At 37.5% G+C, this 13374-nt stretch overlaps 1 protein-coding gene across 10 annotated transcripts in view; it reads right to left on the bottom strand.

Moving 5' to 3' along the window:
- BRSK2 (BR serine/threonine kinase 2) overlaps nucleotides 1-13374 on the bottom strand; it is a 2790504-nt gene that overhangs the window by 85574 nt on the left and 2691556 nt on the right. For 5 of the 10 annotated variants that reach the window (XM_044059311.1, XM_044059315.1, XM_044059320.1 and 2 more), the window contains one exon: nucleotides 11776-11823. The exons of the other annotated variants lie outside the window; for them this stretch is intronic. In XM_044059311.1, the coding sequence (XP_043915246.1) occupies nucleotides 11776-11823 (48 nt within the window). The remainder of the gene's footprint in view (nucleotides 1-11775; nucleotides 11824-13374) is intronic. 10 annotated transcript variants of the gene reach the window in all.

Genomic DNA, 13374 nt, shown 5'->3' with positions numbered 1-13374 from the left:
ACTTTAGAGATGCTGCTAGAATTTCAGCTCACTGATTGGCACTGCCATTTCTCGTTTCCTGTAGCAGTAACACTTAGCACCAGGAAGTTTGGAACTGATTCATTAACATGTGTTAACCAGCAGCGCTCTCTCTCTCTCTCTCTCTCTTGACAGATATGGCCTAAAATCAAAGGCAACTAACAGTCTAGACTGAATACTATGTTATTATGTTGGTAACCTGCTTGGGAAAAATCATCTACCTCACAAAGCTGTCCAAAATGTTAATCATGTGCTTTACATATTGGGCTAATTAATTCTATGCCAACTACTGAAGTCCTGTTTCTACTGACGTGAAAGATAGTCCTTTTATGTAGAACAAACCAGAGCTACAAAAATCCTGTTTACATTCTCTGGTTGATATTTACTGTGGGACTAGTTGGTTAACAAAATGCCAAAGTGTTCCAAGGATAAGCAGCAGGAAGAAAGCTATCACCTACTTCTGAAAGGCTATAATGGGTAGAAGAAGTCTGTAATATTAGCAGAGACAAGCACAATCTGTTACTAAAAGTCCTTGATTTGTCATTCAAGTCTTTTTTTTTTTTTAGTTTCTGCTTTTTAATACAGTTTTTTTTTCATTTTTCATACAATGGATATGAAGCAAAGATGGAATACAGCAGCGGACAGCAAAGACTACTTCATTTATTTGAAATCTGAATTTCATGTATGAATTGAGCATGAAGAAAACTGATTTTTATGAAGTTTAGACATACTCATTAAAAACTGTTCAATGGAAAAGCAAAATCTTACCTGGATATGGTGAGCGAGACCTGTGGGTTTGCTTGGACAAAACCAGTAAGGAAATACAGGCTTGCAGAAATAATTTCCCTCTTATTTTTAACTCATGTTTACCACTCAGGTGCCCCAAACTTGTAAGTTATGAATGGGATTTCAGATATGATGAAATTTCCTTGTGGTGAAATGCTCTCTTTTTATGGAACCATTAGAGTCTAGATGGCCAGACCCCACAGGAAAACCTTGAAAATGATGCTCAGTGTATTGATGTGCACCAGTTCCTCATACTCATGAATGTGACCAAAGCTTTCTCAACTGTTTCAGTTCTGGACGATGAAGGCTTATGGTACAGCGGAACCATTTTGTGATGTAGTACTTTCACCACAGCAGCTGACATACAGCTTTTAAGATAAGCTGGCCTGCAGGAACAGTAAATCCTACAGCTGGGGAGAAAGGCTTTTACCCATTTGAAAGAAGCATACAAAATAATTCATTTGCTAGGCCCTTGGACAAACATGTAACCACATTCACATTCATAAAATAACAAATAATCACATTTATATGAAGGCACCCAGTCTGGAATGTTACTTCGTTGAGCAAACTAACAATAAGTTATGGGGTCCCTGCTGAAAAAGAGCATCTGTGCCCAGTCAGACTTTCTCACTAAATAAATGTCAATAAAATTAATAATAAATAAATGTCAATTAGAACTGGTTTAGTTATAGCTGTTGTGTTGCACAGAAGAATTATTAAAGGTCCACTGAATGCTCAAAAGATTACAAACAATTCTAGTTACCACAAATTATCACGTGGATTTTATCTGAGGAAATACCGTCTAAAGAAAACAGTTGCATAAATGACTGGAAACTACACTTTTGCAAAAAGTATTGATGAAAATTTGTGTGTATGAGATTCTGTTTGTTGCTAAATGGATATCTAAATACAATGAAACAGTTTGTCCTGAATTATAAAAAATATGCTATCAGAAGTGCAAAACTTGCTAGTACAAACTTTGCCAACTTTGAAAAATAAATTGTGATTCAAAAAGAACAGCAAATTGTGAAACTTGCTGTTATGCATTTCAAGCAGTTTTGCTGGAGAGGTGAATATGGCCTTGGTACACATTCTGAGGATTATAATTACAATCTTCTCACTTTCAAAAGGCACCCCAAAATATATTCTACACTGGGACTGCTGCTACTTAAAAAATATAAACTAGTAGTGGATGGATGTTCTACATTTCATAGAATGGCTATGGCCTAAATTCTACAGCCTCTGCTTGCATGCTATTTATGACTCAGAACAAGATGAAATGTTGAGCTAAGGCAATGGTTTCTACCATGCACAGGTCAACAAAGAAATAAATAAATAAATGAAAGCATTTGTATGTGACTGCAAAAAAAGCCTTCAGGATACATTTGAATACAAGGCATAACCGAGTTTACTGGCTATAAGAGTAAAAATCAACTGGTTTATCTATGTTATTATTTCAATTCTACCCTCAGCCTGTGTTCATCAGTATTCAAACAAAGAGAGGAAAGAAGGAAGGAAGTCAGGGGGGGTTCGCGTGGGCACAGTCTCATAGGGAAATCACATTATTTAACCTAGAAGAAACAAAAAAGTAAAGGCCCATAAAAGGTTAGATGAAGTCTGCATTGGGACTCAGGGTTACTGGAGTTGCAAACTAAAACCAAAATGTATATGTAAGAACAGAACCACAAACAGGGGCATTGGAAGAAATGTGAAAGACTGGTTAAAAGGCATGGCAGATAAAGAGTACAAAATCAGCAAATGTAACAGTGAGAATCTAGAGCTGCAGTAGGTTTCTACGAAACAACAATTAAATAAGAATGAGCCCAGTGGACTAAAGTCAGTACATGGAAGCTGTATGTTGTTTCAGATAAGGGAACTAATCTTTGGAAAACTCTTTGGTGTGATAGAATCTGCAAATGTAGATGTGCTAAGGTAAAATTATTAGAAACATTCTCAAAGCAGTTTTACGATGTAAGATGAACAGAAAACAGCTGGAATGTTGCAACAAGGATAAGGAGGCAGTGACTGTGGCTCTTACAAAGAACACTCAAATGGATGTAGGTTAATTTATCAAAAAACACATCACTGAATGCAACTTTCCTAACACTGAAGACCAATTCTTTGGAACACACATTCAATAGAAATTCAAGAAAACAACCAGAAACATTAAACATAGAAGCGTATAGTCCAGAAATAATTTTGGGAAGCTAAATACTAAGAAAAGAGTCTTCTAAAGTGGGCCTTTTTAATTTTTTTTCTTGAGCAAGCAGGTTCAAATGGGAGTACTTTCAACTTTTCTGTCATGTACCTGGGATGTCAAGCAGGGGAGACAAGATGCCCTGAAGATCTTAAATAAAAGCACCCCTTTATAAACAGTTTTGCTGAACTTTGAGAGGCCACTGCAGGAAAAAATCAGCATACAGTTTTAAATGGGATACAAATGCACTTTGATTAGAAGGCAGATCAGTACTAAATAAGTCAGAAAGTTATCATATTATTCAAGGAAATGAACTGAAAGCTGTATTATAACCATTATCCGCTCACCAAATTATTTTCTACTTAATTATGGAGGGCTTTGTACTGGTATGTTCTGTCAGCTTATAACCTAGCTTAGAAAATAATGACATTTTGGAATCAGTCTGAGATCTTCCTTTTTTTTAAAACATTTTTATTGAATTATCACTTGTGACACAGGCACGTTTGCATTTATATACAAGTAATCAAACTGTATTAACAAGTTAAAATTAACAAACATTATGCTTCACATATTGCTATATAACATATAACTCTAGGCAACATTACATAAATTATTCAATTCCTACCCCCCCTTTTTAAAGAAGAAAAATCTTTATTACACCATCACTTACAACATAAGCAATCATACATTTTGTGACAATGTGAGGTATTGCTGGAAGTAGGGCAGTGGATGTGTAACATATGCCAGCATAGTTAGCTGGAGTTTTGTAAAGAATTATATGTCATTTGCATATTGCATATCAAACTGATTTATAGAGATGTTTGTGTTAAAAAATGCATTTGCAAAGCTGCTTGTATTAAAAATGTACCAACAGTGTGTCCTGATGGACATAAAAGAAATATACAGGTATGTCAGACTGTACTATTTTAACTAATTAAATGTATATATTGTAACAAAGGATACTGGAGGAGAAGAGGTTAAGCTCAGCCCTAGTTAACTTTTAGAAAAAACATCCTGAAATTAAATTAGCTGGTTAAGCCATAAAAATTGTATCTTACAGTTTTGACTGCAGCCAGAGACAAAATGACTGTGAAAACAAGGACTAGGAATCCTGCTGTACTATCCCTTAGAAGTGAACTAATTGCTTCCCTGGAAGGGTGGAAGTGTTGAAATGATTTTATGGCTTTAACATGCTATAACACATCTTAGCAAAGCTATATCTATGTGTACGGTAACACATATGTACAAGATTCTGGTTCAGTTTCTAAAAAGGGGGGGGGGGTGGGAACCAGAAGTCAAATGACCAGATGTACTTGGTGTCATTCTGTAATCCAGCACTGAAATTATGTTTTAATACTAGAGACAGAAGTCTCAGAGCAGTCTGTTTTTGAAACCTGACATAGAAGGAACCCTCACCTACTTCATTTTGCCTTGCTTTAGTAAGTAACTGGAGAACAGTAATTCTTTAGATCAGGCAGGAAAATATAGTGAGATCAGTTAAGTACTGTTTTTCTGTATCTGAGTGAATCTATTCATCTGTATTATTTTAATATTTCCTGTGACTGAAACTCTGGTATTTATTGTAAATAGATATTTAGATTTTAATTGTTTTATTATTTATTATTAAATATATTTAAACCTTTCATTGTGACTGGTCTTTTAGAGAATGGTTTAACCTTTGCGAGTACTTATATCTATTTGGTGACACTGTGGCCGTTCTTGAAAGCCTTACTACATTGGTTAAACACTACCGTTTGTATTAGTATTAATTTTACTCAGTATATTTGGGTACCCTTGTAAGAGTACAGTAGCTGGCTTTGGAGTGACCTGGTGGCAGTATCTAAATTATAGTCTGGGCAGGGGGGCATAGCTAGAAAATCTGTGTCAGCTTTTCCCAGGTGTGTGTGTGTGAAAAATGTATGTCAGCTACTTGGAGCAGTGGCACAGAGAACTGGTTTCACAGAGAAGATGGTGGAGAACTTGGCTTAGGACACTCGGATGAGGACTCAACCATATTGCTGTGCCAGAGGGGAATCTTATTGGGGGCCTGGAGAGAAAGAGAGGGAAACCCAGACCCTGGACTGAGTGTGTTCCCTGTGTGCTCTTAGGGGAAATTGTGCTTGGTGCAGAGAGCTGCATCTGGAAACATTGTGTGTGACTATCATCCCTCACCAGTGTCAGTGGTGAGCATTCAGGCACCTTGATTACTGGCCCAGAGCAGAGATGTCACACATTTAGATTAATGAAAACAAACCACACTGACACAATCTTAGTTGCGAGCATTTTACATCACAAACCATAGTGACACACGGGTCCCCTACAGAAGAACGACAGCTGAGAAGACCAAAACCCACACAACCGACACCACATGGTCAACAATCAAAATGCAGACAAAGGGGAAGGGTATGTCTCCGTAGTGCGTAATGGATAGATTTCCATTCCTGCACTGTAGTGCGATTTCAGAGTTGGTATATTTAAGTTACGGGGGTGTGGTGGGTGGAGGCCCCCTTGGGGGGGTTCAGGGGGGTGGAACCCCCCTGCTAGCACAAAAAAGGAAATTTTATTTTCCTTTTTTTGTGCAGTAATTACATTGTTGGTGCTTCGATTGTTGACCATGTGGTGTCAGCTATGTGGGTGTCTGTGTTTTGCGCTGTCGTTCTTGTGTAGGTAACCCAGACACACACCCAGTTGCAAACATTAAATATCACTTATAATTTATCCAGACTGAAATCTTCCTTGGTAGAAGACTATAACACGTGAGGTGTAGATATAGTGCCCCATACTCTTGGCATCAAACTGCCACCTGCGAAGTATGGATACAGCACTCCATGCTCTTAGCATCAGGGTGTGACATATGAGGTATGGATACAGTGCTCCATACGCTTGGTATCAGATGCTGACATGCGATGTCTGGATACAGCACTCCATGCTCTTTGTATCAGGCTGTGACATACAAGGTCTGGATTCAGTGCTTCATGCTCTTGGTATCAGACTGCAACACGTGATGTCTGGATGCAGTGCTCTAGTCTCTTGGAATTAGATTGTGACACTCACAGTCTGGATACAGTGCTTCTTGCTCTTGGTATCATACTGCAACACGTGATATTTGGGTACAGTGCTACATGCTCTTGGTATCAGATTATGGTATGTGAAGTCTGTATACAGTGCTCTGCACTCTTGGTATTAGAATGTGACATGCAAAGTCTGGATACAGTGCTTCTTGGTATCAGGGTGTGACATATGAGGTATGGATACAGTGCTCCATACACTTGGTATCAGATGCTGACGTGATGTCTGGATACAGCACGCCATGCTCTTGTTATCAGACTGTGATATGTAAGGTCTGGATACAGGGCTCCATGTTCTTGGTACTAGAATGCAGCATGTGAGGTCTGGATACAATGTCCCATGCTCCTGGTATCACGTATTGAGATGTGAGGTCTGGATACATTGCTCCATGCATCAGATTCCAACATGCAAGCTCTGGATACAGTGTTCCATGCTCTTGGTATCAGACTGCGACATGCAAATTCTGGATGCAATGCTCCATGCTCTTGTCAGACCATAACATGCAAGGTCTACTCCAGACTGTTGTGTCAAAATCCAAAATGCACAGTCATGACACAGTGCTACAGACTCTTGTTGTCAGACTGCAACATATAAGGTTCCAGACACTTGGTGTCAGACTGCAGCATATAAGATACGGATACAGTGCTACATACTCGTGTTGTCAGACCATGAAATTCAAGGTCTGTTCCAGGCTCTTGTTGTCAGACTATAGCATGCGAGATACGGATACAGTGCTACATACACTTGTTGTCAGACTATGACATGCGAGGTCTACATATAGGGCTCAACACTCTTGCTGCTTCAGGTTAGTATAAACGTGGAGAAAGAGAGAGAAGCTGGATAACTGATATGCTTGTGACAGCAGTAAACTAGAGCTGCACTGGTCACAGAGAAGCAATTAAAGTCATACTTTCTTTTTATTTTTAGAAATAGTCTAACAACTAGATGAGTTAGAAAAAACATGTGCAACAGCTACTGATATCAATTTGACAAGATTATATCTCCTCTCTTGTGAAGGCAACTTGAGCATAACAGAGGGTGCTCATGGATTGGATGACATGCAAACATATCACCCTATGCAAAAGAACATATTATAGGCATTTAGTAATCATAACAAATGCATGCTTGTTCAAATTGCACTCATGGGAGATATTTATATTTTTCTGCTTACGGTGTTTGCCAGAACATGTTGATGGCTTAGTAGGCAAACTGCCTACACAGCTAGTTCATATGGAGATCCTGCTCTCAAACTCATTATGACTGCTCTATAAAGTGGGTATGTGCAGCTTCCAGAATGATTGATTATGTAATGCATGATGGTTGTGCTTTCTGTAACTATGTGTAGAATTCCTCTGGCTATAGCAACTGTTCTGAATGCTAAAAAACTAAATGTCTTGTCAACATCTCTTTGTGTTTTAAGCAACAATGTCTTTGTTAACAGCATTATTAGTTCCTGGTTTGTTGCTGGAGGTTATAGCTCTCAAATGTCCAGATCTTAGTAGAATTTTTTGCTTCAATTTTTTATGTTCCTCATAAAACTTGTGGTTTCTTAAAAATCAGTAAGGACTGAATTCACTACATAATGACAGCCATTTAAGTTTCAGCATTCACGTCCTTCAGAAAATGCATGGCAACACAACACCTTTTATTTTAGCAACTTTCCAAGTTTATACAATCAATATTTAAAATGTGTCCCTATTTTTGGCCTTTGTCCCCCAATTAATTCTAGCTTTGTCCAGATTTCTTGTGCCACAAAGGTTGAGACAGATGCTGGAGATACAGATCATTGGACATGGTTTTTGAAATCTGCAGCATCTGCCTTTCAAATTTCTTTATCATGGAAGATCTCAGAAGAAATTCATGTTCTAAGGATTTGGAGCTACGGTTATTGAGGTGCCAATGGAGTGTCCTCTTATGAAGTTTTAAGTTGCGAGTCATGAAAACTGAGGAGGAAATAAGTTCAGTGAATTTGAGGAACATCTTTATAGTTACAGAGTGCACCTTTGCAATCTGCAGGAAAAAAGTGCATAATTTCTTGCTTATAAACATTCACATGAGGTGGCTTTCAGTGTGGCTCTCAAAAGAAGATCTGGTCCAACTTATGTTCTCATTTGCAGTATTTTGCACAAAGATTTCTGTCTATGGCATATACAGACTGTATCTGGACCAGGCAATCAACCGGGAATGGGAAAATCTGCACTCCAATTTTTATTTCAAAAAATGCATTCCTGGAGGAAGATGGAGCTGAAGGAAGAAAGAGCAGCAGCAATAAAGGACTGGAGTTTTTATGTTTAGTAAAAGCCTACAAATTTCTTCTTTTTTATTGGAAAATGTTTATTACAGTTTTGACTGTAAAAAACTTATACACACAATAAATTCCACAATAGATTTATTCTTCCTCTAAAAAGGACCTTTTTTTAAAATAGCACAGTGTTCACATACTGAAGAATTATACTCTTTCCTAAAACAAGCTATAAGCATTTCAAAATGACAGTCCTCAGGGAATCAGATACACATAAGGGCATTTTTACTAGTGTATGTCATCTAAAACGAAACTAGTGATATTGAAAAAAATGATTTCTCTAAAATCTACTTTTATCGATAAAGCCAAAAAGTGGTTGCTCTTTATACGACTAAATAATGAAAGAATAGTGAGTGACAGCATAACAAGGCACAGTGAAGAATGTTAATTTCTGGGAAAAATAAACTGATCCAGAACAAAGCTCCATAAAATGGACTCTCTTTTATATTAGGGCTCTGTTACAACTGCTTTGCTCATACTGAAAGTGTCACCCCACTGTTGAAAACATCCTCATGATGGCTGATATCTTGACCAGGTTATAATTCCTGCAGCAGTTATCCATGCAATGACCTCATGTGCTGCAGGGAGGCAAAATTTTTGTGGTGCCATGAAAGCTCTTCGTGTCTGCTGAAGCTGTAACAGTCAGAGTTATATTATAAATCAGCTCAGAGATGAGAACCACATGCTTAACTAAAGAATATAAACTGTAGTTAAGCACCTCTAAACATTACAGAAGATGTGCATTTGCTGTTCAAAATATCTTGCAAGCGGTGCTTTTGGAAAGACTGCCTGGGGTGGGGATTGTTAGGATGAAATCGCAAGTGGTCAGCTCACCTATTCTGGTGGGATGGATTCCAATGACCTTATGACCTCCTGTGGAGACGTGGAGTGTCAGAGATCATCTCATCAGGACTAGGGGTGGAGGATCAGTGATGAGGTTCTGATGTTATTGTATTAGGTGCTGCCCCCGGTAGGGATTGTGATCTGCCCACTGCATTCACGAAGGCTGTAGCCTGCATAAATACAGCTTCTCATCAGATCCCTTGCATCCCGAGAAAAATTCAAAGGCATGCCATAAGGTCTTCTACCTCAAGAGCTGTCATACCTTCTAGATGAAAGAGCATGTCTGGGGCTTCAGATAAGAATCTATTCAAAGATCTAAGTTTGGGCAATATAGCCAGAAGGTGCACAATGAGTGGTGGAAGAGAAACTGAAAAAAACCCTAACAATTGCAAATTTCTCTTGCAAGGTGTAATGAACCAAGACCCACATCCAAAAGCCCACATGTTCCACATAATGCAGGAAATGCAAAAACCAGACCAAATGACAGTGATGAATGAGAAGCACATGTAGAATATCTTTACTATAACAATATTGGAATGTTTACTAGGAAGGCATATTAAGACAATTCAAATGACATTTGGTTTGTTTAATGATGTGGCATTAATATTTATAGTGTCATGATAGAAAATGAATGCCTCATCTAATTGCTGTTAATGCTTTTTATAACATTCTGCAGCTATTATGTTTCAATCTTACCAGCCCAGGACTTCAATAAGCACTTTGGTGCTTTTCCTTAAATAACCCTTTCCTGATTTCTTCAGTGTCATTTGGGTCAGAAATCAATCACTTTTTGCAAGCTTATGAGTATGAGTCATATCTCTTAACTTGTCCTGATTTTTGTAGTGTCCTTATTTTTGCGTCATAGTTTTGGTCTGTTCCTCATAAAATTTATGGTTTTCTGGCAAATCGCTGGGATTGATGTTCCTAAATAATGACAGCCATTTGAGTTTCACACTTCATATCCTTCAGAAAATGCATGCTAATACAAATCCTGTTATTCTAGCAACTTTCTAAGTTTATTAAAGCAATGATTGAAATATGGCCCCTGATTTGGGGCATTTGCCTCCTATTATTTTTACTTTGTCCAAATTTCTTATGCTAACAAGTTGAGAGGTATGTAGACTCCTACTTGGAGTGGGTAGCAAAGCTATAGTAATATGGGATTAATTACACATTAAAATGGATAGCATTTTTAGAAGCATTAGCTAGTAACAGATGGATAACATCACTGCATTTATTAAATACTTGATGTGTTAACAGGTTAGCTGAACATATCTTATTCTACTTCTGATGGCTGTTTTACCTATAGTGTCCTAAAAGTAATTATGCACAATTCTTTCAAATTCAGCACTTGTATATGAATATAACAAGTACCCAGAATTACACACTGAAAGCATCAGGCAACATTTTAAGTATAAAACTGCATTTAAATAGGTTTTGTTCAGTGAAATCTGACCAGTGCTGTTGTATAATTGAATGGTACCTACTCTAAGGATTATACATGGTAAAATTACTAAAAAAACAAAGTCATAAAAGCAACAATCATTTAATGTACTTTTACTGAACCGGTCGAAGTTGTGATAAAGGTAGCTGTGACCAGCTAAGTGCAATGGGAATAAAACTTCCCGAACATTTCATTTTTGGCTAATCTAGATAGGCATAGCTTACTTTGGATTTGATGTGAAAGGAGAGCCTTTGTGAATTGTAAACTGAACATAACTGTTTATAAGGGATGTAATCCAGTGCAATACTGCTTCCATATCTCATGACCTGCCTACTTTAGAACTTTCCTGATGTCATTACCATCTGAAAGCAAGGTGCTCACAATGAAAACATTTTGGTACTGCCATTCAGTAATCTTGTTTGCTTTGTCAGTTTTAAACCTATTTTTGTCCTATAAGCAGTGTTGCATTGCTATATTATGCACCAAGGTAAACATTTTCCAACATATTACACATGCAGCAACTGCAAAGCAAAAATAAAACAAGGCAATTAAAGTGGGTCAGAAGCGTGGGCTGCACTGGAAACAAAACAAACAAGGATATAAAACTTGAAGAATGCCTTAAAGTATGGAGCTTGCTCAAATGCTGCATGAAGCACCTAATAAGTGTTAACAATCTAGAGACAACCACAGTTAAATGAGCCACATTCAAGTATAAGGCAGGTGCCACAGTAATATGGAAGCTTAGTAAAGAAAATTACACTGTGTGTCACAAGTTTTATGATAGATTTTAAAATTAGCTCATTAATAAGTTGTCCTCATAGTTGACAGAAATAGAAATATGCTCAGTGGACTGTTTTCCAGTGGAACTGGTTTTTGCCCCAGATTTCCATGGCATTTGTTGCCCTTGTTCCAGTTATGGCTGATATAGATGTGAATGTCTCTGTACAGACTGCTAATCATTGGAGGATTTTCAGACTAGAAGACATTTAGCAAGCTTTACTTCCCCACTGAAAATGTGACACAGTGCTCTCTACAGGGTGGCTGTGATTCGCACAGTGAAAGAAGGCAGGGAGATAAGCGCGGTGGTGGTGGAGGTGAAAGATGGGGAACTCTTACCACATTTAGAAAGTCTGTCAGTCATCGTCTCCATACAGTTACTGATGTCTGGATCACAGGGGGAAAAATATTAATATTTCCAACTGAGTTTCATTGTGTTCATTTAATCAAATGACCAGACATGCACTCTATCACACTCTGTCATGAAGTTTTCTAAGAGAAACTGATAGGTCCCTCCTGTTTTAATAACAAAATAACTTGTATGCTTTACATACAAACATAGTACAAGGGACATAACATACATATGTAACAGATACAATGGTAGCCACATGCAAATATTTCATTATAAACAGTGTCACTTACATGCTGTACAACAAACCTGAATTTGAATTCCAGATCTTTCTGCATTACTCCAAATTACTTAAAATTAACACTGCAGTAATATGTGTATGACTATGTTGATCTTGAACCAGCAACAAGACAATAAAGGGATTTGGGGACTATTTACTTAACCAGGAAATATGCTACAGTGTACATATTTTTTCAAGACTATTGTAAGTTTCTCTTCCAAGACTAATGTTTTACACAAACTAACATATGCCTTTGCCTTAAAGCGGTTTGTCGATTCTCCTTGCAGCATTCTGGCATCTGCTAAGTGCCGTGATGCATTTCCATTCGTATTGTTCCTCATTTAATTGTGCCAGTTTTCAATAAAAATATCGCAATGTTTTAGTAAGGAAGTGCCCACATAAATTTAGTATATCCCTCAGTGATGTCTCCTTAGGGATAGAGTGAAAAGTGTCCATAGACTTTAATGGAAACATCTGTGTGTGTGTGTGCACACATGTGTACATGTGCACATGCATGTGTGCATGTGCGCATGCGTGTTTGTGAGGTGGTGCTTCCACTAAAGTTTAAGGATGCACCTCATATTTTTCCAGTGCTGATATCACTGAGGTTAAAGTTCACTGCTTACCTGCAGTGACATAAGCATAGGGAAAGTGCATTTTACACATTTTTTTTTACTAAAGTACAAGTTGAAAATGTTCACTGATGAGGCAAAAATGTAGTTTTTGTATACCATGTGTAAAGGTAAGACATTTAATATTGGCAAAACGCTTTAAAAAATATGCTTGTGGAGTTGCAAACTTTTTTGTATTAGTTTACAATGACAATAAAACCCTTGATCCATCTAGTTAGTACAACAGCCAAGAATTACAAGTGAACATGCAAGTGACTATGTTAAATGAAAAAGAAATCGACATTTATATAAAACACAAGGTGCAAAATTAATGTCTATGCACTACTTCATGGCAAAAGTTTAATCTGTCTAACTAGAAGGAGCTTGCATTACTTTCCATAACTGAAATTTGCTGGCTTTATAGACCAACGCACACTATAGTTTTATTTAAAGTCAACAGAGGAGCTTGTGCAGATAAGCTGGTGTGCCACATTGATTTTGTTAACAGAACATGCAACAGTGAGCAGCTAACATCACATCTAAGTATGTAAAGTTAGCAATAATAGGAGAGATTTTATCTACTGGATAATTTACATTTAAGCAAAACTTTAGAAACAAAAATGCACTACTTGGCTATATTTAATTATCCTCAAGATTTGTGCAGTGTTTGCTTCTCTTGCAATTGCAAATATAATTTA

Source organism: Protopterus annectens, chromosome 17.part0 (genome assembly GCF_019279795.1).
Source record: "Protopterus annectens isolate FY-2018-M chromosome 17.part0, PAN1.0, whole genome shotgun sequence".
NCBI lineage: Eukaryota > Metazoa > Chordata > Ceratodontiformes > Protopteridae > Protopterus > Protopterus annectens.
The sequence above is the reverse complement of the archived record's forward strand: the minus strand, read 5'-3'. Positions and strand labels throughout refer to the sequence as shown.